General features: G+C 63.5%; 3 protein-coding genes across 25 annotated transcripts in view; 2 read left to right on the top strand and 1 right to left on the bottom strand.

The window, feature by feature from the left end:
* Window positions 1-8,629, top strand: part of DGKZ (diacylglycerol kinase zeta) — a 41,804-nt gene extending 33,175 nt beyond the window's left edge. For 9 of the 20 annotated variants that reach the window (XM_057552252.1, XM_057552251.1, XM_057552265.1 and 6 more), the window contains 25 exons: window positions 121-192; window positions 300-416; window positions 517-588; window positions 882-977; window positions 1,271-1,353; window positions 1,457-1,517; window positions 1,599-1,712; window positions 1,802-1,942; window positions 2,406-2,484; window positions 2,678-2,733; window positions 2,896-2,958; window positions 3,059-3,132; window positions 3,221-3,332; window positions 3,634-3,833; window positions 3,986-4,086; window positions 4,187-4,266; window positions 4,357-4,426; window positions 4,563-4,603; window positions 5,160-5,299; window positions 6,204-6,235; window positions 6,492-6,535; window positions 7,007-7,127; window positions 7,212-7,245; window positions 7,388-7,580; window positions 7,836-8,629. In XM_057552252.1, coding sequence (XP_057408235.1) covers window positions 121-192; window positions 300-416; window positions 517-588; window positions 882-977; window positions 1,271-1,353; window positions 1,457-1,517; window positions 1,599-1,712; window positions 1,802-1,942; window positions 2,406-2,484; window positions 2,678-2,733; window positions 2,896-2,958; window positions 3,059-3,132; window positions 3,221-3,332; window positions 3,634-3,833; window positions 3,986-4,086; window positions 4,187-4,266; window positions 4,357-4,426; window positions 4,563-4,603; window positions 5,160-5,299; window positions 6,204-6,235; window positions 6,492-6,535; window positions 7,007-7,127; window positions 7,212-7,245; window positions 7,388-7,580; window positions 7,836-7,952 — 2,313 coding nt within the window. In that variant the 3' untranslated portion in view covers window positions 7,953-8,629. Of the gene's footprint in view, window positions 1-120; window positions 193-299; window positions 417-516; window positions 589-881; window positions 978-1,270; window positions 1,354-1,456; window positions 1,518-1,598; window positions 1,713-1,801; window positions 1,943-2,405; window positions 2,485-2,677; window positions 2,734-2,895; window positions 2,959-3,058; window positions 3,133-3,220; window positions 3,333-3,633; window positions 3,834-3,985; window positions 4,087-4,186; window positions 4,267-4,356; window positions 4,427-4,562; window positions 4,604-5,159; window positions 5,300-6,203; window positions 6,236-6,491; window positions 6,536-7,006; window positions 7,128-7,211; window positions 7,246-7,387; window positions 7,581-7,801 lie in introns of all 20 variants that reach the window. The other 11 variants (XM_057552266.1, XM_057552257.1, XM_057552256.1 and 8 more) reach the window with 7 other exon arrangements.
* Window positions 8,630-9,152: 523 nt separating this feature from the next.
* Window positions 9,153-12,002, top strand: MDK (midkine). 4 transcript variants are annotated; one of them, XM_057553114.1, is made up of 6 exons: window positions 9,153-9,278; window positions 10,269-10,345; window positions 10,494-10,661; window positions 10,782-10,943; window positions 11,298-11,363; window positions 11,634-12,002. In XM_057553114.1, exons 2-6 carry the CDS (start codon window positions 10,270-10,272, stop codon window positions 11,657-11,659), a joined length of 498 nt encoding a protein of 165 aa, XP_057409097.1. In that variant the 5' UTR covers window positions 9,153-9,278; window position 10,269; the 3' UTR covers window positions 11,660-12,002. The 4 variants fall into 4 exon arrangements, with proteins under 4 accessions (XP_057409097.1, XP_007181209.1, XP_057409096.1 ...); XM_007181147.2 differs by lacking the exon at window positions 9,153-9,278 and adding an exon at window positions 9,354-9,605; XM_057553113.1 differs by lacking the exon at window positions 9,153-9,278 and adding an exon at window positions 9,877-9,980.
* A 1,287-nt stretch (window positions 12,003-13,289) lies between these two features.
* CHRM4 (cholinergic receptor muscarinic 4) lies at window positions 13,290-19,941 on the bottom strand. The gene is made up of 2 exons (XM_007181149.2): window positions 19,848-19,941; window positions 13,290-14,755 (listed from the first exon to the last, which is right to left on the bottom strand). Exon 2 carries the CDS (start codon window positions 14,724-14,726, stop codon window positions 13,290-13,292), a length of 1,437 nt encoding a protein of 478 aa, XP_007181211.1. The 5' UTR covers window positions 14,727-14,755; window positions 19,848-19,941.
* Between the last annotated feature and the right edge of the window lie 1,519 nt (window positions 19,942-21,460).

Below are 21,460 nucleotides of genomic sequence, written 5' to 3'. Positions count from 1 at the left end.
CTTTTATTTTTTAAAAATGTGCTCCATTGCCCTGGGTGGAGAAAGGTTGGCACCAGAAAGGGGCTGGGTCTGCTGCTCCAGGCTGGGTCCCAGGTGCCCTCATCACCCTGTGCGCCCTAGGGCTTCCAGCAGAAGTTCACCTTCCACAGCAAGGAGATCGTGGCCATCAGCTGCTCCTGGTGCAAGCAAGCAGTGAGTGCTGCTCGCCCTACCTGCAGGCTGTCCCCCGGGCTGTGCTGGGTTGGGGGTCCCAGGTCTCCGCTGGGTCCGGCTCAGCCACGCCAACCAACCCCCTCTAGTACCACAGCAAGGTATCCTGCTTCATGCTGCAGCAGATCGAGGAGCCATGCTCCCTGGGGGTCCACGCCGCCGTGGTCATCCCACCCACCTGGATCCTCCGTGCCCGGAGGCCCCAGGTGAGTCCTGGCCGCACCCTTGACCCCCACACACACCTAGGGTCTGCCAGCCACCCGGGGCCCACCCACCTTGTCACCAACATCCTTGCTTCCCTTGCAGAATACCCTCAAGGCAAGCAAGAAGAAAAAGAGGGCATCCTTCAAGAGGAAATCTAGCAAGAAAGGGCCTGAGGTTAGACCCGGGACCAGGTGGGCAGCTGGAGGGGAGCAGGAGAGAAGGGCCTGTTTTTTGGGATGCTGAGCCCCCTGGGCTGATGCTGCCAGCTCGGCCATCAGTGGGTCAGTTTGGGCTCTGTGGCCCTGAGGAGGGTGAGAGGTCAGATCCGAGGTGCCTCTCTATGGCCAGGCCCACTGTGAGGTGTGACCCGGTGTGATACTCAAGGGGGCACCCAGGGGCACTGCTGAGAATGGGGGCGGGGTCTGCCAGGACAGGAAAGAGCCTTATGGGCTCTCTGTGTCTCCAAGGAGGGCCGCTGGAGACCCTTCATCATCAGGCCCACCCCGTCCCCCCTCATGAAGCCCCTGCTGGTGTTCGTGAACCCGAAGAGTGGGGGCAACCAGGTACCCACAGCCTGCCCTCTCCACTGAGCGCCTCGGGGGAGGGATGGGGTCAAGCTCACGCCCCTCCCCGCAGCAGCTGTTCCCAGGTTCTGTTGCAGCTTCTGCCCCATTCCTCTTTCCCAGGGACGTTGAGAAAATCCAATTCTGTCTCCACCCTTCGCCCCTGCCTGGGCCTTGTTCCCACAGTTCCCACCCTTCTCCCCACGCTTCTCCCCACCTCAGCCGGCCACCCCTGACTGCCTCCCCCCCTGCCCCCCGCCGCCCCATCCCTGTCGGCTCCTGGTCTCCCACAGGGTGCCAAGATCATCCAGTCCTTCCTCTGGTATCTCAATCCCCGGCAAGTCTTTGACCTGAGCCAGGGAGGGCCCAAGGAGGCGTAAGTACTTGCCAGGGCTCTCGTGGGGATGGTGGTGGGGGCTCGCCTGGCGCTCGGGGTACAGCACTCGGACCCTGACCCCGTTCCTGTCTCCTGACCCCAGGCTGGAGATGTACCGCCGGGTGCACAACCTGCGGATCCTGGCCTGCGGGGGCGATGGCACGGTGAGTGCTCCTGCCCCTCCCGGCCCAGCCTGCCCTGAGCCTCGCGCTCTGACCTGGCCTCTCGTGCTCTGCCCGCTGCAGGTGGGCTGGATCCTCTCCACCCTGGACCAGCTGCGCTTAAAACCACCGCCGCCCGTCGCCATCCTGCCCCTGGGCACCGGCAACGACTTGGCCCGCACCCTCAACTGGGGTGGGGTGAGCGCCCACAGGGCAGGGAGCTGGGGAGGGCGGGGCTGCGGGGAAGGCCCAGACCCCGGAGGGGCTCAGTTCCTGCCTCCCCCCAGGGCTACACCGATGAGCCCGTGTCCAAGATCCTCTCCCACGTAGAGGAGGGCAACGTGGTGCAGCTGGACCGCTGGGACCTCCGTGCGGAGCCCAACCCCGAGGCGGGGCCTGAGGAGCGAGATGAGGGGGCCACCGACCGGGTGGGTCAGCCGGGGCGGGGCCGGGGCGGGGCCGGGGGTGTCTGGGATCCTGGGACCCGGGCTGACTCTTGGTGTCTCCGGACTTCGGCCTCTTCACGGGAAGAGGGAGTAACGGTACTCACCTCACGAGGTAGCTGTCACTCAGCCACTCAGCACGTATTTACTGAGAACCTGCTACTGCCGGGCACCGTCTGTTCTCAGCAGCGAGCAAAACCAAGTCCCGGCTCTTGGGGGGCTCCTGCAGAACACGGCCCGTCAGGGGGGAGGGCTGTGGGAAGAGAGGGCCAGCAGGGCACGGGGTGCCCTTGTGTGCGGGGCACTTAGCCCGGGAGCTCAGATGGCAGGGCCGAGGCCGGTGGGCTGGGGGCAGAGCTGTCTGGTGGATGTGACTGTGTGGGAAAGGCCTGAAAACGCGGGGGCTGAGCCAGCCAGCCCTCATGCCGGGTCCCTGGCCTTTCTCCAGCTGCCACTGGATGTCTTCAACAACTACTTCAGCCTGGGCTTTGATGCCCACGTCACCCTGGAGTTTCACGAGTCTCGAGGTTGGCAAACTTTTGCTGAGGAGACCTCGGGAGGCTGGGGAGGGAGGGATACAGGAGGGGGTCCCCGAGAGGACCAGACCTTGCCCTTCCCAGTAAAAGGCGTTCGTTCTCAACCCTCCCTCTTGACCCCAGCCTGGGAAGCCCCAGCAGGCTCAGAACAACTGACTGTCCCCTATTTCTTGTCACCACCCAGAGGCCAACCCAGAGAAATTCAACAGCCGCTTTCGGAATAAGATGTTCTACGCCGGGGTGAGTCTGGGGTCTGCCAGTTACGCCCCACCATTCCCATGCCCACCTGTTCTACCACCTGTGCCCCCTGCCCACCTGTGTCTACCAGGCCGCAGGACCCCTGCGTGGCAGCAGTGAAGGAAATTACCTGTCACCAGATGGTGATGCCCTTGTCTCCCACAGACAGCCTTCTCCGACTTCCTGATGGGCAGCTCCAAGGACTTGGCCAAGCACATCCGCGTGGTGGTGAGTGGGCCATGCTGGCAGGCAGGGTGGGCAGGCTCAGCGGGAGGGAGACCACCTGGGTACGTATACCCTCTACACCCTCCGCCGTTCCCGCCTCCAGTGTGACGGGACTGACCTGACCCCCAAGATTCAGGACCTGAAACCCCAGTGCATTGTTTTCCTGAACATCCCCAGGTGAGGAGGGAAGGGCTCTGTGTGGGCCCTGCTGCCTCTGTCCTGCACGCCCGTCCTCTGAAGCCCATTGTGGTGCCCTCCCCTCCAGGTACTGTGCGGGCACCATGCCCTGGGGCCACCCTGGGGAGCACCATGACTTCGAGCCCCAGCGGCACGATGATGGCTACCTCGAGGTTATTGGCTTTACCATGACATCCCTGGTGAGTGGGCCAGCACGGGGCCCGTCTAGAGCCCTGGCCCTGCTTTGCCCCGGCCCTGTCCCCACAGTGCCCCGGAGCCTGGCCCTGAGATGGAAGCGGGGGCAGTCACCATACTTCCTTTCATTGGCCAGGACAGGAGAGTTGACCCTCACCTCCTTCTCTGGCTGGGGTCTCACCTTCCGTCTGCTCTCCACGGAGGGTGGGGGGGTCACTCTCACTTTGGCCAGAGCATCCCTGGGAAAAGCGGAGCTTGAGGTCCTGCCCCCCTCTGGCCCCTGACCTGAGCCTCTCGCGCCCACAGGCAGCACTGCAGGTGGGCGGGCACGGCGAGCGGCTGACACAGTGCCGAGAGGTGCTGCTCACCACGTCCAAGGCCATCCCAGTGCAGGTGGATGGTGAGCCCTGCAAGCTCGCAGCCTCACGCATCCGCATCTCCCTGCGCAACCAGGCCACCATGGTGCAGAAGGCCAAGCGGCGGAGCGCCGCCCCCCTGCACAGCGAGTATGCCCCTCCCCAGCCTCAGTTTCCCCATCTGGAAAGGAGGCTCACAGTCCCCCGGGGCAGCTGGGTGGGGCACGTGGCTCGGTGCCTGGCGGGGACTGGCAGCCCAGGCGGAGCCCTCGCCGAGTGCTGTGTGGTTGCCCCGCCCGCAGCCAGCAGCCGGTGCCGGAGCAGCTGCGGGTCCAGGTGAGCAGGGTCAGCATGCACGACTACGAGGCCTTGCACTATGACAAGGAGCAGCTCAAAGAGGCCTGTGAGTGGCGAGTGCGGCTGGGGGCGCTGAGGAGCGCTGGGTCCCCTGAGGGCAGGGTGGTGGGGGGCAGCCGGCTGCTGACGGCCACTCTGTCCTCCAGCCGTGCCGTTGGGCACCGTGGTGGTCCCGGGAGACAGCGACCTGGAGCTGTGCCGCGCCCACATCGAGAGGCTCCGGCAGGTGAGGAGCAGGTCTGGGGCCTGCCCGGGCTGCCCCCTCCTGCCCCAGGTTCTGGTCGCCCCCAGCCCCGGCCTCTGCTTCTCTCGACAGGAGCCCGAAGATGCTGGAGCCACGCCCCCGACGTGCCAGAAACTCTCCCCCAAGTGGTGCTTCCTGGATGGTGAGTGGCCCCGAAGGGCCAGCTCAGGGCGGTCCCAGGCCGTGTCCTGCCCCCTCCCTGGGGGGTCCTGGGCGGGGCAGCAGAAGACCTAGGCCTGGACGAGGGCCCCCTTCCTCAGCCACCTCTCTCCCCACAGCCACCACTGCTAGCCGCTTCTACAGGATCGACAGGGCCCAGGTGAGCACTCGCCGTCCTGCTCCGTCTGCCGCTGGCTCCGGGGCCCCAGTGTCCCCTGTCCTGCTAGGCCACCCTCCACAGCCGGGCACAGCCGTCCTTGCGTCCCATAGTGTCCGCGGTTGAGCCGTGCACAGGGATGGTGCTGACGGGAGACGGGAGCCCGTGTACCCGGACAGAGCTCGCCGGGTTGGGGTGGGGTGGGGGCGGCCCTCACAGCACAGCTGTCATCCATCCAGACACAGAAGAAAAGGCACTTCTGGCCAGAGGCCTGGTCACCTGGGTAAACGCTTAGCAGTGGGAAGGGGCTGGCCAGCTGGTGGGCCCGCTGTGCGGAGGTCAGGGGCTGGGCTTGGGTGGCAGGAGAGGAGAGGAGGAGAATGGGGGAGGGGACGGGACTGGCAGGGCCACTGGCCCGCCTGCCTCCTGTCAGTGTTCCTGCTCACAGCAGAGGCTTCTCCAGGTCTGCTGGCCTGGCAGCCCCTTCACCTCCCCCCGCCCCCGCCCCCCGGCCACCCTGCAGGGCCCTGACCCTCGGCCCTGACCTCCCCACCCGCAGGAACACCTCAACTACGTGACCGAGATCGCACAGGATGAGATTTATATCCTGGACCCTGAGCTGCTGGGGGCGTCTGCCCGACCCGACCTCCCAACCCCCTCTTCCCCTCTCCCCAGCTCGCCCTGCTCACCCAGGCCCCGGTGAGTTCCAGGCCTCAGCCAGTCCCCTGGCTCTAAATCCCACCTGGAAGCCAGAAGCTCCTCAAGTCCCGTCTTCCACCCCAGCCGCTTCCCTGAGCACCAGACGCACTCCAGCTGCCTGCGGTCCCCACCGGCCCCGCCCCACTGACCCACGGGCAGCAAACTGAACCCAGCCAGCCAGCCCTCCACCCCACCGTGCGCTCTGCTGCGCGGGCCAAAGACCCGGGCTCCCTCCCTGGCTGCTCCCTGCCCGCGTCTGAGCACACCACGGTGCCCCTGGCCTCCTGCTCTCTCCCCCCAGCCTGGAACCACCTTCCCCAGCACCCTGCGGTCAATGTGCCCTCCCCCGCGTACCTGGTCACTTCATCCCACGCAGCCTGAGCCTGGTGGTCTCTGACCCCACCAGCGCCCTCCCTGCTCCATCACCACAGTCCAGCCCCACTCGCCTCTCGGTTCTTTAAGGCACAAGTGTGCCCACCTCTGGACTTGTCCTTGCCTGCCCGATCTTCACAGAGCTGCCCCTCCATTCATATCTCAGCTTGGGTGTTTCCTCCTCAGAGGAGTCTCCCAGGAGCCCACCTGAAGTTGCTGTTCAATCAATCACACTACCCTGTCTCCTATTCTTCGTAGCACTTGCTGCTGTTTCAAAATACCTTATTTATTTGTTTACTTGTTTGTCTCTCTGACTAGAATGTAAGCTCCCTGAGAGCAAGTTCTCTACCCATCGTGTTCACTGCTGTATTGCCAGTGCCCAGAGCAGCACTTGACACATAGGAGGCACTCAATAAACTGTTGAAAGGACAGAGGGCGCCCCCGGTTGGGGCTGGGGAGGGCGACAAGCTGGGCCTGTGCTGTAGCCATGTCACCCATAGCCCTGCCACATCTCATCCTGCTCTGTTTGCAGGTCACTGCCAGGGGATGCTGCACCCCCTACAGGTGAGGCCTCTCCCTGCAGGGCCCCTGCTTCCTCCCCGGTCCTAGGACTGAGGCTCCGTGGGGTGGGGTCGGGTGGGGTGGAGCCCATACGCAGCCTCACAAGAACACAGCCACATCACCATGAGCCCACAGCCCTTGGCACACGTGCCCCGACAGGCCCACTTCTCTGCACAATAGTGCCTCAGACGTATGTTCACACACCGACACATGCCTAGGCGTCCAGCGCCAGAGTGTAACAGGCAGATGTTCTGTGCAGGTGAAGAGCTGATCGAGGCTGCCAAGAGGAACGATTTCTGTAAGGTACTAGTGCCAGGCTCGGGCTTCTTCCCCTTGGCAGCCCCCTCAGGCCCTGGGGAGTGGGGCCTCTGGGCTGGGCCAAGAGCTAATCTGTTGAGGTGTGGTCATCTGTCGTCACCTGGGCCTCTGGGGGGCCTCCGTGTGGTTGTCCCAGTCAGCCCTGCCCCCCATCCCTGTCCAGCCCACAATCGGTGTCCCTGCATACGGGCTTCCTGGCTCATTCTGCCTGTCCCTGGTGCTCAGAAAGGATCGAGCCTTAGAGGAACCGCAGGCTCCAAGGCTCGGTCGTCAGTGCTCCTGGGGCGTCCAGGGGCACCTGGGGTGAGAGAAGCCCATCGTGTCTCCCCTGCGCTCCAGAAAGACCCCCAGAGGCCCCTAGGGAGCCTAGGGCCTGTGTGAGTTGGGGGCCGTTTCTGTGGCTGGAAGGAGGGTGGCCCTGAGGGGCCCCAGCCCTGCTCTGCCTCCTGCCCCCAGCTCCAGGAGCTGCACCGAGCCGGGGGTGACCTCATGCACCGAGACGAGCGGAGCCGCACGCTCCTGCACCACGCCGTCAGCACCGGCAGCAAGGAAGTGGTCCGCTACCTGTTGGACCACGGTGAGCTGTGCCACTGGGGCCCCTGGGAGGAGGGAGAGGCTGCCAGGCCTCTCTGACCTCCCCCTCCCCCTTCCCCTTCTCCAGCCCCCACAGAGATCCTTGATGCTGTGGAGGAAAAGTGAGTATGTGGGCAGTGCAGGACCCCAGTTACCCTGGAAACCGCCCTGTCTTTATCTAGCCCCTCCCATTCGGTCCTGTCAGAGCCCATAAACCCTTCCTGGCCACATCTGTCATCCTCTGGGCCACCCCCCTTGCCCCAGGACCCTGAACTTCCTGCCCTTTCTGATGGCCTTCGGGAGACAGGAGGGCTCAGAGGACTGGATGGGGTCCACAGCCAGCCCCTGTTCCCCCAGCGGGGAGACCTGTCTGCACCAGGCCGCAGCCCTGGGCCAGCGCACCATCTGCCACTACATCGTGGAGGCCGGGGCCTCTCTCATGAAGACAGACCAGCAGGTGAGCAGACTAGCAGGGCAGGCAGGGAATCCACGGGAACACAAAGCAACCCTTTCCCAAACTCCAGCCCGGGGAGAGGGGAGTCTGGGGGAGGGCCGCCTCTGGGGATTCAAAGCTGTCCTTCAACCAACACAGTCCAGACCCCGAGAACCTGAGCCAGCAAGAGTTGGCTGCTCCCCGAGGGAAGAGCCCCTGTCTTCTAAGCCTGCTGGGGCCGACAGGTCCCTGAGGTGATGGCAGCTCCCCCTCATCCAGGGCGACACTCCCCGGCAGCGGGCTGAGAAGGCTCAGGACACGGAACTGGCCGCGTACCTGGAGAACCGGCAGCACTACCAGATGATCCAGCGGGAGGACCAGGAGACGGCTGTGTGAGGCCAACGGCGCAGCAGGAGGCACGGGCCGCCAGAGGACCAGACCCCTCCTCGCCCACCTCACTGCCACATTCCAGTCGGATGGCCAGAGGGACCCGGGACCCAGGCCCCAGGGAAGGAGCCCTGTGCTGCTCCCTGAGGAGCTGCCCAGACCTAGGGCTGGACTCTGAGGAGCTGGGGGCTGGGGTGGGTCTCACCCAGTCCCCTGAGGCCACAGCCTAACCCAGAGGCTCACAGGGGACCAGGAAACTGGACTGGGCTGGGCAGACCATTGTGGGGGCTGGGGGGGGGGGGGTGCCCTCACCTTCCCTGCAGTGGGTGCCCTGGAGTTGAGGGCACGCAGCCCGGAGGGCAGAGGGCCTTGAGGCCCCGTGAGGGAGCCCCCAGGAAGACGCTTCCTAAGCCTCCGGGTCCTTTAGGACCCTCACTCTGAGGCTCCTGGGAGCTTGGGCCCCTCTCCTGCCCTGACACCCCCCTACCCCCGCCCCCAGGGCTTCCCGGAAACACGGAGCCTGCTGCATCTGCCTGCCCGACGCCCTGCTTAGCACCTACCCGGTGACCCTCCTCCCAAACCCAGTCATTTCACTCCGACTGTGTGGCCTGGGGGGCGGGGGGGGGGCTTTCACGGTGACATGTTTACAGCTGGGTGTGACTCAGTAAAGTGGATTTTTTTTCCTTTCCGCTTTTCTTTTTTTGTGGGGGAGGTCTTCCAGAAGCAGCGGGAGCTGCTGGGTTATCGTCCGGGTGGGGGACTGGACACCGTCGACCCAGACCCAGACTCATTTCGAGGGATCCTGGAGCCCGTTTCGGGGTGGGGTCCGAGGGGCTGCCCGGGACCTGACCTCTGCCTGGCTGCCGCGCTGGTCGTGGCCGGGGGAGGAGCTGATTTCCTCCTGCTTCCCGCTTCCCGCGGGGAAGATAACAATGAAAGTGAAAGAGGTGGAGCGGGGGCGAGGCCCGGTTTCTTGGGCCCGGTCGCCCCATGGCCTGGGGCAAGCCCCCTCCTCCTGGCCTCAACTGCTTTCGCTGTTTAGGGGGTCGGATGAGGTGATCCCCGAGCGTCCAGGCTCAGAAGGGGTGGGCGTTTGCAGCCGCTGCCGGGACGCGTCTGGAACTTCTCAGACGGCTGCTGTCGGCTCTAAATCTTAACCAAATCCAGGCCTGCGGGCTCCTCCTTCCCCAACTCCCCCGCCCCCCGCGCGCCCCGCCAACCTGCGCGTGGAGAAAGGCGCAGCGGCCTCCGCGCCCTTCCGACCCCTGCGCTTTTCTGGGGTCCCCCGTCCGAACCCCATCCCGACACTGAGCAGAGCATCTCACTGCACACCTGGTGAAGCGACCCGAGGCGGGGGCTGGCGCTCCTTCCCCAGCATCTAAGGGGCGCTGAGAGTCGAGCGGGCCCTGGGAGGCGGAGCGGGGCCTCGACGGGGTTAATCACTGCACCCGGGGCTCGACGGACAGAGCCGCACACAGGCTCGAACGCGGGCCCCGCGCCGGGACCTGTGACACACCCGGGGCTCCGTGCTCCCTCCTGGGCTCCACCTAAGGCTCCCTGGCCAAGAAGGGAAGCTGGTGTCCAGAGGGGAAAGGGGACGGCCCCGAGGAGGGGGCAGAGGGCGGGGACGGCAAACAGGGGCCTGGACCGAGAGAGCGCGAGGTTGGGGGCTGGGGACAGGGGGTGCCGGGACAGGACGGAGACCCGGGGCTGGGGATGGGGACGCCAGGAGAGCCCGGCGTCTGAGGGCGGAGGGCACCGGCCGGGCGAGGCGAGGCGAGGGTGTGGGGCCGAGCGGCGGGAAGAGGGGGTAGAGGCGCGGGGGGCTCGGGAAGGGAGCGGAGGCGGGGACGCCGGGGTCGGGGGGCGGCGCGGGTTTGAGGGGAGGGGGCGGGGCAGGTCCTTCGTCGGTGGGGGGGAGGGGGCGGGGGCCCATGTGACCGGCTCAGACCGGTTCTGGAGACAAAAGGGGCCGCGGCGGCCGGAGCGGGACGGGCCCGGCGCGGGAGGGAGCGAAGCAGCGCGGGCAGCGAGCGAGTGAGCGTGCGGGGCCCCGGAGGGCGCGCGGCGGCTTCGGCCCCTCGGCCGCTGCCGATCTGGGGGCTGGAGGCGGGTTGGGGGTCTGAGCTGCGTCCCGGGCTCCAGGCGGCCCCTGGGGAGAGTCCTCCCGCTTTGCGCCCCGGCTGGCGGCGAGGGGCCAGCCCCCCAAGTCCGCCGCCACCGCAGTAGCAGCCCGACCTTTTGGGCCTGGAAACTGGGGAAAGGGGGTGGGAGGTTCGCGCCTGCGGCCTCCAGTGGGAACTCTGACCCGTGCTCTACCCCCAGGATGCAGCGCCGAGGCTTCCTCCTCCTCGCCCTCCTCGCCCTGCTGGCGCTCACCTCCGCGGTGGCCAAAAAGAAAGGTGATACGGAGGGTGGGGGGATTTAAGGAGGGCCGGAGCCGGGCAGGTGAGACCGGCAGCCTCGGTTCCGAGGCCGGACTCCAGGAAGGGGTCTCCGAGTGAGTCTCTCCTGGCCCGGGTCCTGAGCTCTGTTCCCCATGCGTTGTAGACAAAGTGAAGAAGGGAGGCCCGGGGAGCGAGTGCGCGGAGTGGACCTGGGGGCCCTGCACCCCCAGCAGCAAGGACTGCGGCGTGGGTTTCCGCGAGGGCACCTGCGGGGCCCAGACGCAACGCATCCGGTGCCGGGTGCCCTGTAACTGGAAGAAGGAGTTTGGAGGTGAGGTGGGGCGCAGGCGGAGGGTAGGCAGGGGGCCCAGCCTCACGGGGACCTGAGCAGACCCGTGGAGGGGGCCACAGGTCAGGCCACCCAGCTCTGACCCGGGCACTCTCCCGCCAGCCGACTGCAAGTACAAGTTTGAGAGCTGGGGGGCATGTGATGGGGGCACAGGCACCAAAGCCCGCCAAGGCACCCTGAAGAAGGCGCGGTACAATGCCCAGTGCCAGGAGACCATCCGTGTGACCAAGCCCTGCACCCCCAAGACCAAAGCCAAGGCCAAAGGTTAGCAAAGGGGGCAGCGGGGTGGGGTCATCACAGGTGGCTGCCCCTACCTGTGAAGGGAGTGGTAAAGCCTGAAGTTTTGGATCCTGGGCAGTGAATTTTTGACGTGTCTGTACTGGGTTTCCCTGTAGGTAGAGACACCTTAGGTGGGCGGTACTGAGGGCCCCGCAGAGGGTGCTCAGGAGGTTGAAATCCTGGCTCAAGTAAGGACAAAGTCAGCTGTTCTGTTGGAGCCTTTGGCTTGGGATTCAGGGAAATCGTACTGGAATGGCTTGGCTTTGTCATCTCTCCAGCAGGTGGGGGCAGTTTCTATATGGGAAGGACTTCATGGTCCTTACTTCCTCTTTCCCTTAGCTTCATTCCTGACTCACAGCAGCCCTGGAGGCCAACAGGGCAGAGGGGAATCTGCCCACTTCTCAGGTGAGGGGACTGAGGCTGTTGTCCAGGGCTGCTGGGACCAGGACTGAGACCGGGAACTTGAAGGTTTTCTGATCCCCAAAGTCTAAGCTGGGGGAGTGAGGAATGTCCAGCATCATAATGGCTGTCCTGTCCCACGGGCTTCCAGGCTAGCTGATAGAGAACCACCAGGGGGCAGAATTTTCTTTTCTCTAATGTCTTTGTTGGGGGGAAGCGGTTCTCCAGTGGGTCACCCAAACCCTGCTAATGCGGTCTTTCTTTCATGTTTTGCAGCCAAGAAAGGGAAGGGAAAGGACTAGCGGCCAGGCCTGGATGCCAAGGAGCCCCTGGCTTTACTCGGAGGCCTGGCCCACGCCCTCCCTCTACCGGCCCAGGATATAACCCACCAGTGCCTTTTGCCTGCTCGTTAGCTTTATCAATCATGCCCTGCTTCTTCCCTTTCACTTGCCCACACCCACCCCAAGTGCCCAAAGTGGGGAGGGACAAGGGATTCTGGGCAGCTTGAGCCTCGCCCAAAGGGATTTGATTCCCCTGTACCCACTTTTCTTCTTCCCCCAACGGTGCCATTACTAAGAAATAAATAAATGTCTTTTTTTTTTTCCCCCAATAAAAGCTTTCTTTTAATATATAAAAGCCCCTTCCCAGGAAGTTTGCTGTGGTGATTTGTTGGAGGTGGGAGAATGGAGGAAAGAGAGGGCTGGAGGGAACGGTGGCTTTCAGGGGGTTGAAGACTTGGCGGTGAGTGCCCCCCCAGAGCTCATGGAGAAAAAACGGTTATGAAAATTCCTTCCAGGGCCCCCTACTGACCCTTGGAAGGGTGCCCCCCATCAAGTCCCCTGAGCCTCTCAGTCCTGTTTCTCCAGGGGCCAGGGCTGGGGGAGGGAACCCAGGAGACTCGTTAGAACTGATTCCCCCCATCTCAGTTTCCCCCAGGTAAAGGCCTTTTGGTCCAGCCCACTGCCAATCCAGAAGGTTCCGTCAGTTGGGAGAGGAGAGATGGGGGTCGCTTGCCTGCCTCACCAGCCCCGCCCCAACTGTCACTGAAGACTGTGTGTGGGTCAAGTCCACCCCCGTTTTCTCCCTGGTGACCCACCAGGGCGTCCCTCACACTGCAGAGGCCAGCCGTGAATACCACTCACCACAGTCCCAACTTCACTATGTGTGACCCGAGCCAAGCCCGCTCCTCGGGGAGGGAGAGCAACTCTTCAGAATGACAGGGGCCACTCAGCTCAGCCTGGGGAGGTAGGTGGCCAGACCCCAGTTCCTGAGTGAACCCCTGATCTCCCCACTAGCCCATCCTGAATGTGACCAGGGTAGTGCTGTAGGGGGTGTGCTCAGAGCCCACTCTGCCTGGCCTCCAGCCAGCTCACCCACTGACCCACCCACCCAACCAGAGCCCTGCTGAGTAGCTGCAGCAAGGGGAGATTTCTGCCCCTGGAGTGAGATATAGGAGGAGGAGGCTGAGCCTACATGCGGGGTATAGGGGGGCAGAAAGCACCGATTACAGCAGGATGGGGGACCCTTCCCTTCCTGAGCCTCCTTTCCCAAGCATTGGCCCCTTTGCTCCTCCCAGAGGGGTGCTGGGCTCTGCTGCCCTCCAGATGTCCGTTCTTTCAGCCACGCTGGCTGGTCACAGTGGGGCAGGTGCCCACACAGGCCAGTGCTCCCCAGCTCCCTGCGGCAGGACAAGAGACATGGGGCAGACTGTCCAGTTTGGTCACTTCCTGGGGCTGATCCTCCTTGGCCTGAGCAGAGACCTGGTCTCTGAATCCAGCCAGAGCCTCTTCCTGAGCCTCACGGGGTCTCGGGAACATCAGTTCTCTTCAGCAAACATGAACACTGAGAAGCGCCTCCACATCTCTCCCTGGCAGCAGCTGACACGTGGTCCCCAGCGCACACACCAGCACCTCCAGTGGCACCCCTACCTGCCTACCTGGCAGTGCCGATGTTCCGATACTGGCATAGCAGCAGGTGCCTGAAGGTCTTTTTAAAGGTGGCATTGCAGAGGGCATAGCAGGCCGGGTTGATGGTGCTGTTGACGTAGCAGAGCCAGTAGCCAATGGACCACACGGTGTCAGGGATGCAGCTCTGGCAGAAGGTGTTCACCAGGACCATGACATTGTAGGGCGTCCAGGTGAGGATGAAGGCTAGCAGAATGGCAAAGATGGTCCGAGTCACCTTGCGCTCCCGGGCTGCCATCTGCCGCTTCTTGCGCACCTGGTTGCGGGCGATGCTGGCAAACTTACGGGCCACGTTGGCCGCCGGACGCATGCCAGCCGGCGTGGCAGGCACAATCTCGATGGCTGTCACACACTCGTTGCCTGTCTGCTTTGTCACAATCTGGATCTTGGACCATTTGGAGGCCGGATTGAGGGTCCGTGGCTGCAGGGGAGGTGCAGGTGTGGCGGGCGTGGTGGCCTCTGTGGTTGACAGCTCTGTGGGTGGTCGTTCCTTGGTGTTCTGGGTGGCACTGCCAGAGCTGGACTCATTGGAGGTGTCCTTGTCAGCCACTGGGCGTGGTGGTGGGGGGAGGACCGGTGGAGGGGCCTCCTCTAGCTTCCCGTTGCGCAGCTCCCCCCGAGAAGCTTCTCCTGGGGGCGGTTTCTTGACACTCTGCTTCATCAGGGGGCTCTTGAGGAAGGCCAGGGTCTTGGCCTTCTTCTCCTTAGGGCCTTCGGGCCGGTGCTTGTGAACTCGGCTGCGACTGGCCAGGGAGATGTGGATGTAGAGCACCGTCATGATGACCACAGGCAGGTAGAAGGCGGCGATGGCCGTGCCGAAGGTCACCGCCGGGTTGGACAAAAACTGGATGAAGCACTGGTTGTCTGGCACCGTCCGCTTGCCCACCACAAACTGCCAGAACAAGATGGCAGGCGCCCAGAGCACGAAGGACAGGACCCAGGCAGCGGCAATCATGAGGCCCGCCATCTTGGTGGTACGCCGCGCTGGGTAGGTGAGGGGCTTGGTGACGCAGAAGTACCGGTCAAAGCTGATGATCAGCAGGTTCATGACGGAGGCATTGCTCACCACATAGTCCAGGGCCAGCCACAGGTCACACACCACGGCACCCAGAGGCCAGTAGCCCTTGATGATGTACACGGTGTAGAGGTTCATGGAGAAAGCGCCTATGATGAGATCAGCACATGCCAGGCTGAAGAGGAAGTAGTTGTTGACCGTCTGCAGTTGCCTGTTGACTTTGATGGATAGCATCACCAGGATGTTGCCCACGACAGTCACGAGGCTCAGTGAGCCTGTCACCGTGGCAATGAACACCATCTCCACTGTCTCATAGCGGTTATGGGTTGACGTGACCAGGCGCACAGACTGGTTGCCCGAGCTGCCATTGACCGGTGTGAAGTTCGCCATTTTGGCTAGCAGCAGTGGGCAGGCAGCGTCTGGAGGAGGAAGGAGAGAGGAAAGGGGTGAATGGTTGAAGTGGCCTAGAGGGGTGGGGGGGGGTGCACGGGAGTCAAGGCGACAGAGGAGCATCATCATCCTGCAGAACTCCATCCTTAGAGAACTCTGTCCCATCACTTCCTCCTGTGTCCAGTCATTCATCCTTTATTGAGTGCCTACTCTTGTACAAGCACTGTTGTAGGCGCTGGGGTTATGCTGGGGTTACAGAGTGAAGGAGACACACGCAGCCCCCACTCTCACGGAGCTTACAACCCTATCAGGGGAGATGTACAAACATGTGAGCAACAAAAAGGTGTTAGAAAGAAAACAAGGGCAGGTGATGGTGAGTGAGTCAGAGGGGTTGATCAGCGAAGGCCTCTCCGAGGAGGTGATCTGGATGATGAGGAGGAGGCAGCCACAAGAGCTGCAGAGAGTGGCCTAGTCAAGGGCAATGGCAAGAGCAAAGGCCCTGAGGCATGTGTAAGGCATGGACAGAACGCCAGTGTGGGTGGAGGGGTGGGGGGAAGAGAGGTCCCAGATATCAGTATGTGGCTCTGGTCAGAGGTATTCATTCATTTACCCATCTGGTCATTTCTTAACCAAACATTACCAGGGACCTGCCCTCCAATCCCTACAGAAGGCACTAGGGACAAAGGCAAGAGTGTATACTACCAGCTAACATTTATTGTCTACTCAGTGCCGGGCACTTTCTACACTTTTTATAAGTATTCATTCATTTCATCCTCATAACAAACCTATGAAGTAGATACTGTGTTGTTTTTGTTTTGTTTTTTTTTTAGGGGGGGCATGTGGCTCAGCAAGCAGGATCTTAGTTCCCCAACCAAGGATTGAACCCGAGCCCCCTGCAGTGGAAGCACGGAGTCTTAACCACTGGACCACCAGGAAAGTCCCGGATACTGTTATTTTTTACTAACAGATGAGGAAAGTAAGGCACGGAGATGTTAAATAAACTGCCCAAGGTTCCACAGCTCCTTGATCTCACGTTGCTGTCCCAGAGCTAAGGGTTCTGGTAGAGGGAGGCCCAAAGAGCCACAAGAGTCAGTGATCCCACCTTGGGGAAGTCTTCCCAGAGGACCAGAAGAGGTGACATGGAACTAGGAATCCAAGAAGGAGGAGGAGGAAAATGCCACTGTGGCAACCCCTCCCGGAGCCCTCCCCCGTCCCCAGGGCATGGGGATGCAGTGCAAGGGTAGCTGGGGTCTGTCAGCAGCCAGGGGCTAAGACCTGTAAAGAATCAGAAGCCTAAAGGGCCCATCAGCTGAGGAAAGACACACATGGCTTCCCAGGGGCCAGTGCCCTCCCCAAAGCCTGACAGGGAACCCAAAGGGTGAACGAGTGTCCCACAGGGAAGAGAGGGGCTGCAGGAGGGGAGCCTGTGGCCAGCCCCTGAGGGTACCCCTCGGCCCACCGGTACACACCACGGCGCCCCAGCTGGGGTCCTCCAAGCACGAGGCTCCTCCCCAGAGCCTCTTCACATCTCCTCCCCCTCTTCCTCTCCCCTACGTGTGAGGGAGGCCCACGCCCAGGGCACTGTGCCAGGGCAGCCGCTCAGCCCAGCCTCCTTCACACCCGCCAACATGCGCACCATTACACACGCACACGGGCCCATCACAGCCATGCCAGCCCCGCAGCTCCCTGTCGTATATGCAGTTCTGTGCGTCTGTGTGAGGGATGCAGAGGAGAGACAGTGGGGTGTGGAGGAAGGAGCATGCGCCCCACAGCCCAGGCTCCACGGCCAGCAGGGTCTTAGCTGTGTGGCTTTGCACAAGCCACCTCACCTTCCTGCTCCTCTCTTTCTCATCTGCAAAACAGAGAGGATGTCTGTCCTGGGGCAGCCTCCCTCCCGGCAGCAATGGGGGTCAGCAACTCAACTCCATCTCCAGCATTAACGTGCACTGCAGGCTGGAGCCAGGTGCCAGGGTGACGCCCCCTCTCCAAGCCTGGCTTCAGTCTCCTTAAGCCACCATCACAGATGCAGATGCAGACACTAGACGCAGAGGCAGACCCAGACCCAGCCTCCTGGCCTGGTAGTTTCAGTTCTCATGCCCAAATCCTTGGTTCACAGGAGAGGCTCACAGAGGGGTGGTGCCACCCCCAAGGTCGCAGAGGAATCAAGGGCAAAGACCAGATACTGCCCTCTCCTAGGGGGCGGGGGGGTCTCTGACAGCCCTTTTCAGTGCTGAGAGACTCCAAAATGGAACCTCAGGCACCACCCTCTGAGGAGGGGCGGGAGGGCAGAGGCACCCAGCGTGGAGAGGCTGTCCTTCCAGACACCTGCCCGTAGGCACAGGGTGGGCAGGAGTGACCCGTCAGCCAGCCCCAAGGAAACCCTCGTTCTAGCCTCCCAGGGTCAGGACACAGGCCAGTGAGATCAGAAAGGGGCTGGAGGTACCAAATAGGAAAAACATAATCGCTCTTGTTTATTGAGTGTTAATTATGAGTCAGGAATCCCTCTGAGCTTTTTATACAGATTATCGGGTTTAATTCCTACAGCAGCCTGAAAAGGCAGGTGCTATAAGTATCTTCATCTTACTGAAGTAAGTATCTTCTTACAGATGAGGATAATGTTAATTAACTTGCTTAAAGTCACCCAGTGTGTAAGCAGGGGCGGGGGCAGGATTAGAACCCAGGAGCCACCTTCTTAACTGCAAGGTGCTACTGCCTCTAGAGTTGATTTCCTGACTCTGCCCTCCCCTCCTCAAAACCACACCACTAGGGGTGGGTCAGGGGAGGCCTGGGTAGGGCCCCTTCTCATTCACTGCCAGCTCCCACACTTAGCTTTCCCAGAAGAAAAGAGACCTCTTGTCTCCATCTGGACAGCTTATCTCCAATCAGGTGGCCAAGGGTTTAGTCCCTCTCTGGGCCCTCTTGGGGAAGCTGCCAGCTGCAGACACGGCAAGGCACTCTCCCTGTTCCCCACCCAAACTATCTTTCTGGACCCCTGGGGGTCACCCACAGACGTTCTGACTGCACCCTCTTCTGGGGCGTTTCTCTGGGACGCACGCCCGCCCGAAACCTGGGGAGGCGAGCAGCCGCCGCCCAGGCATGTGCGCACCGCTAGATGGCAATGTCGGTCCCTGGGCGCCAGCTCCGGACCTGGAGAGGATGGCCGCTATTCGCCACCGCCCCCAACTCCAAGGTGACTGGGAAAGCAGTGGAGGTCCCAGGCCGGGCCTCCCAGGGGAGGGACTTGGGGCCCCCTCGCCAGGCCTCACCCCGTAGCCGCCTTTGGCTCCGCACGGGGTTCAATGGTGGGAAAGTTAAGGGCGCCTGGTTCCACCCCTCACGCGGCGAGGAAAGTATGGGCGGGAAGGCGACTGCGAGTTCTGTTTGTGTGTGATTACTGGGGAGCTCGAGTAGAAGCTAGTAGCTGTCTGCATGTGCGTGTGTGCGCGCGCTGGGCCACGCCTGGATACCAGTGCGCCCGTGTGCATGTGAGCATGCTCGCGCGGTGTGGACACGTGCATGTGCATGCGTGTGTGCGCCTGGAGTGCTGCGGCCTGGGGGATGCACACGGTTCGGGTGTGCCTGTACCTGTGAGCTTGTGTACACGAGCAAATGCAGGTCCCACAGTGGGTGACCCGCCACATTCTAAACGCCCCTGTAGGGAGGCTCAGCCCAGACTTCTGCTGAGTACGAAGAAGGTCGGGCCAATCGGTGTCTAGATGGCGCCCCGCCTGTGCATGGGGCAGAGTCGCCGGCAGGAGGACAAGACCGGACTACAATCTGGGCTGCGACAGACCCCCTGACCTTGGGGGCGTCGTCTTAGCAGAGAGTCCTGTGGTGTCTGCGTCCCCAATGCTGCGGTGCAGAGTCCCAGGCTGGGACTGACTTCTGTCGAGGGGCTGCTGCTAGAGTCTCTCAACCCGGCTTGCGGGACGCTAGGTTCAGCTCAGTGTGCCCACTGCGCAGTTATCGCCAAAGGGCGCCCAGTCTGCCTGGCAGGAGGGTGCGGGAAGCACCTCCATAATGGGGAGGCCCAGCGGGGCTTGGGTCAGGCGTGTGTAAAATTCTTCCCCATCCCACACTCCTAACCCTGAACCCCGCCGAAGAGGCACAGCCCGGCCCCAGCGGCTGGCGTGGACACCCTGTTTCTCAAGCCCTGGGCTTGGTCGGGCCTCGTTGGGAATTATTACTGGGCCCATCCGGAGGCTCCTCCATGTCTCCGTGGTTGTCGAAGGGGACCCGGCTCTCCCGTGCCCCGCCCTCCCCCAACTCCCTAGAGCGCAGTTCCTGCAGCCTCTGGGCGTGGGCACAGTGCTTTCCCGGGTCCTGGAGCTCCCCTTTCCCGGACACGATGGGAGCGTGTTCCCTGGACGCCGGGGGTGGGGGTGGGTCCTCGATTCCTAGGCGTTCACTCTAGGGCTCCGGGAAGGCTGCGGTCTCTGGATCTGTCCCTGGGGCGGGAGAGGAGACTCAGGAGTTGCGGGGAAGGAGAAAGCGCGCAGGGGATTTGGCACCAACATTGCGCCTGAAGCTTCCGCCATGGGGCTCTGGGCTTGGCGCTGGACCTCCCAGTCTCTGAGCCTGGGCAACGGAGGTGGGGAGTCTTGGAGGGGGGAGGGGCACCAGGAGAGGGCAGTGGTGTTTTCCGTCGGAGTTCAAGGTCGCTGATGGAGGACTCCACGGACTGGAGTGGGCTGGCAGCGCTGTGGGGTGGGGGGCGGGGAGACGGGCGGGAAAAAGGCTCTTTGGGGCTCCAGCGCCCGGCGCCCTGCAGAGCTGCCAGAGGAGGGCAGAAGTGCGGGGTCCCGCCCCCGACGGCTGCCCCTGGCTCCTGGCGGGCCGTGGGCGGGCACACACACCACCACCACCACCACCCGACCCACTGAGAGTCCATTCCTTCCGAGAGGCGCACCCTGAGAAGCCTCCGAGCGACTCCGGGCCTTGCTTCCAGCGGGCCCCTCGCCCACGGGCCCTCTGGAGCTCCCAGCACCGCGCTCGCCCCCGAAGGAGCCTGAGGCCCTGGCCCAGTCGGGCCCGCCTCGGGGCGCCTCAGAGGGTCCAGAAGCCACGCGTCCTTCTCTCCCAACCGAGTCCCCGCCCCCGCGCTGCCGCGGAGTCACTTACCAGACACCTCCGCCCAGTTCCCCTCGCACCTGACAGACGGCTGGACTGGCGGGTGGCCCCGCGGGCCAGCGGGTGGGGCGGGCGGCCGGGCCGCGGGCCGGGGGCGGGGACGGGGTGCAGAGGGGCGGCCCCTGCTCCGCCCGCAGCTCGCAGCGCTGTGGCTCCGACTCGCGCTCACGCTCGCACTTTTCCCCGAGCCGCGTGATGTCACGGGGAAGCAGCCAATCCTGGTGGGGCCGCGCCGCCCGCCCCGGGCCGGCCACCCAACGGGGACGCGCGGGGGCTACCACCCCGGGCGTCGGGGACCCCAGCTACGCGCGCCCCTCCCTGGAGCCGGCCGGCAGCTCTCCACTCGGGCACTATGGGGGCACCAACCATGGTCACCAGTGCTGCTTAGCGGGGGGCGCTGCCCTCCCGGGAGGCTGGCGGTGGGGTGGGGTGTCCGCGTTGTCATGGGGACGCGGCGCCCCCTCGCGGGCTGGGAAGGGAGCTGGCAGCCCCGTCTGGCTGCGTTCCCGTCTCCGCTCTGACCAAGCCCCCGGGACCGGTAGGTGGTCTCGCGCCCCGCCCGGACCTCACTCTTTATACTGCCCGGCTCGCAGCTGGACCACGGAGGCGCGAGTGTTTGACCCCAACAGGAGGTTATGGGTGGCTGGGGTCGGCTCTGCCGCCCCGGTTCCGTCGGGGCAGAGAGCCGAAGGCCGGCAGTTTCGAGCCTCGAGGCTGCGTATTGGCTACCGGGCAGCCACAGAAGAGGGGCGCCGTCGGGGCCTGGGAAGGAGCTGGAGAGAGAAGCCAGGCAACGGTCCCCAGGGAGAGAGGAGCCGGCTCATCGCACACAACCCCGCCCGCCCCCCATTCCTGCCGCCCTGTTCCCTGCTCCCGCGCTCCAAGCCGGGGAGTGGGTGCGCACCCTTTCTCCAGCCCCGAGAAAGGACACGCCGCTCATCCAGTCGCGGCCTGGAGGGCAGGTTCACCGATGCCTGTGCGGGAAAGCCGAGTGCCCAAGGTCACCTGGAGCAGAGCCCGGAACGAGACCCCAGAGGGCGAGCTGCTGGTCTCTTGAAGTGTCCGGGAACCGCGCGGGCTGGAGCCTTGGGACTTGGGGCCTTGCCTGCACCAAGCAGGAGGGTCCACTGGGGCGCTCGCCGGACTGAGAGCAGGGAGGCTTCAGCACCTCGGAGAGCTCCACCTCGGCCCTGACCTTGGCGGCTCTGCTCCGCTTGCCCAGGCTCCAGCGTTTCTGCCTCCCTCTGAGATGGCCCTTCCTTGGGCCGGCCAAGGTCCGACTCGCTCCCACAACGCCCGGGCCTGTCACCCCAAACTCTCTGAGCGCAAACACCCGATTAACCTTAAGACGGATGGGTTCTTCTCTTGGAAAAACAACTCAAGTCCCGCCCCTCCTCCACCCTCCCCCAAGGGTTGGGCGGGGGGCTGTGTGTGGGGGGGAGGTGGAGGCCGCACCAGTGGAGGAGGCAGCAGGAGCTGCCAGAGAAGGGGCGGGAACTCAGGCAAGGGGCAGCCCTTTGGGGCTCTTGGTGTGGAGCCCTCTGTGCTGAACAATGAGGCAGAGGTCGGGTCCTAACGCTCCCCAAGGCGACGGCTGGAGTTGG

Source organism: Balaenoptera acutorostrata, chromosome 9 (assembly GCF_949987535.1).
Source record: "Balaenoptera acutorostrata chromosome 9, mBalAcu1.1, whole genome shotgun sequence".
In the NCBI taxonomy this organism is placed as follows: domain Eukaryota; kingdom Metazoa; phylum Chordata; class Mammalia; order Artiodactyla; family Balaenopteridae; genus Balaenoptera; species Balaenoptera acutorostrata.
This window is presented reverse-complemented; position numbering and strand designations above follow the sequence as displayed.

Coding starts and splice junctions, on each gene's coding strand:
- MDK (XM_057553114.1), top strand. CDS start 10,270: ATGCAGCGCCGAGGCTTCCTCCTCCTCGCCCTCCTCGCCCTGCTGGCG. Junction 10,662..10,781: donor CTGGAAGAAGGAGTTTGGAG/GTGAGGTGGGGC, acceptor CTCTCCCGCCAG/CCGACTGCAAGTACAAGTTT. Junction 10,944..11,297: donor GACCAAAGCCAAGGCCAAAG/GTTAGCAAAGGG, acceptor TCTTTCCCTTAG/CTTCATTCCTGACTCACAGC.
- CHRM4 (XM_007181149.2), bottom strand. CDS start 14,726: ATGGCGAACTTCACACCGGTCAATGGCAGCTCGGGCAACCAGTCTGTG.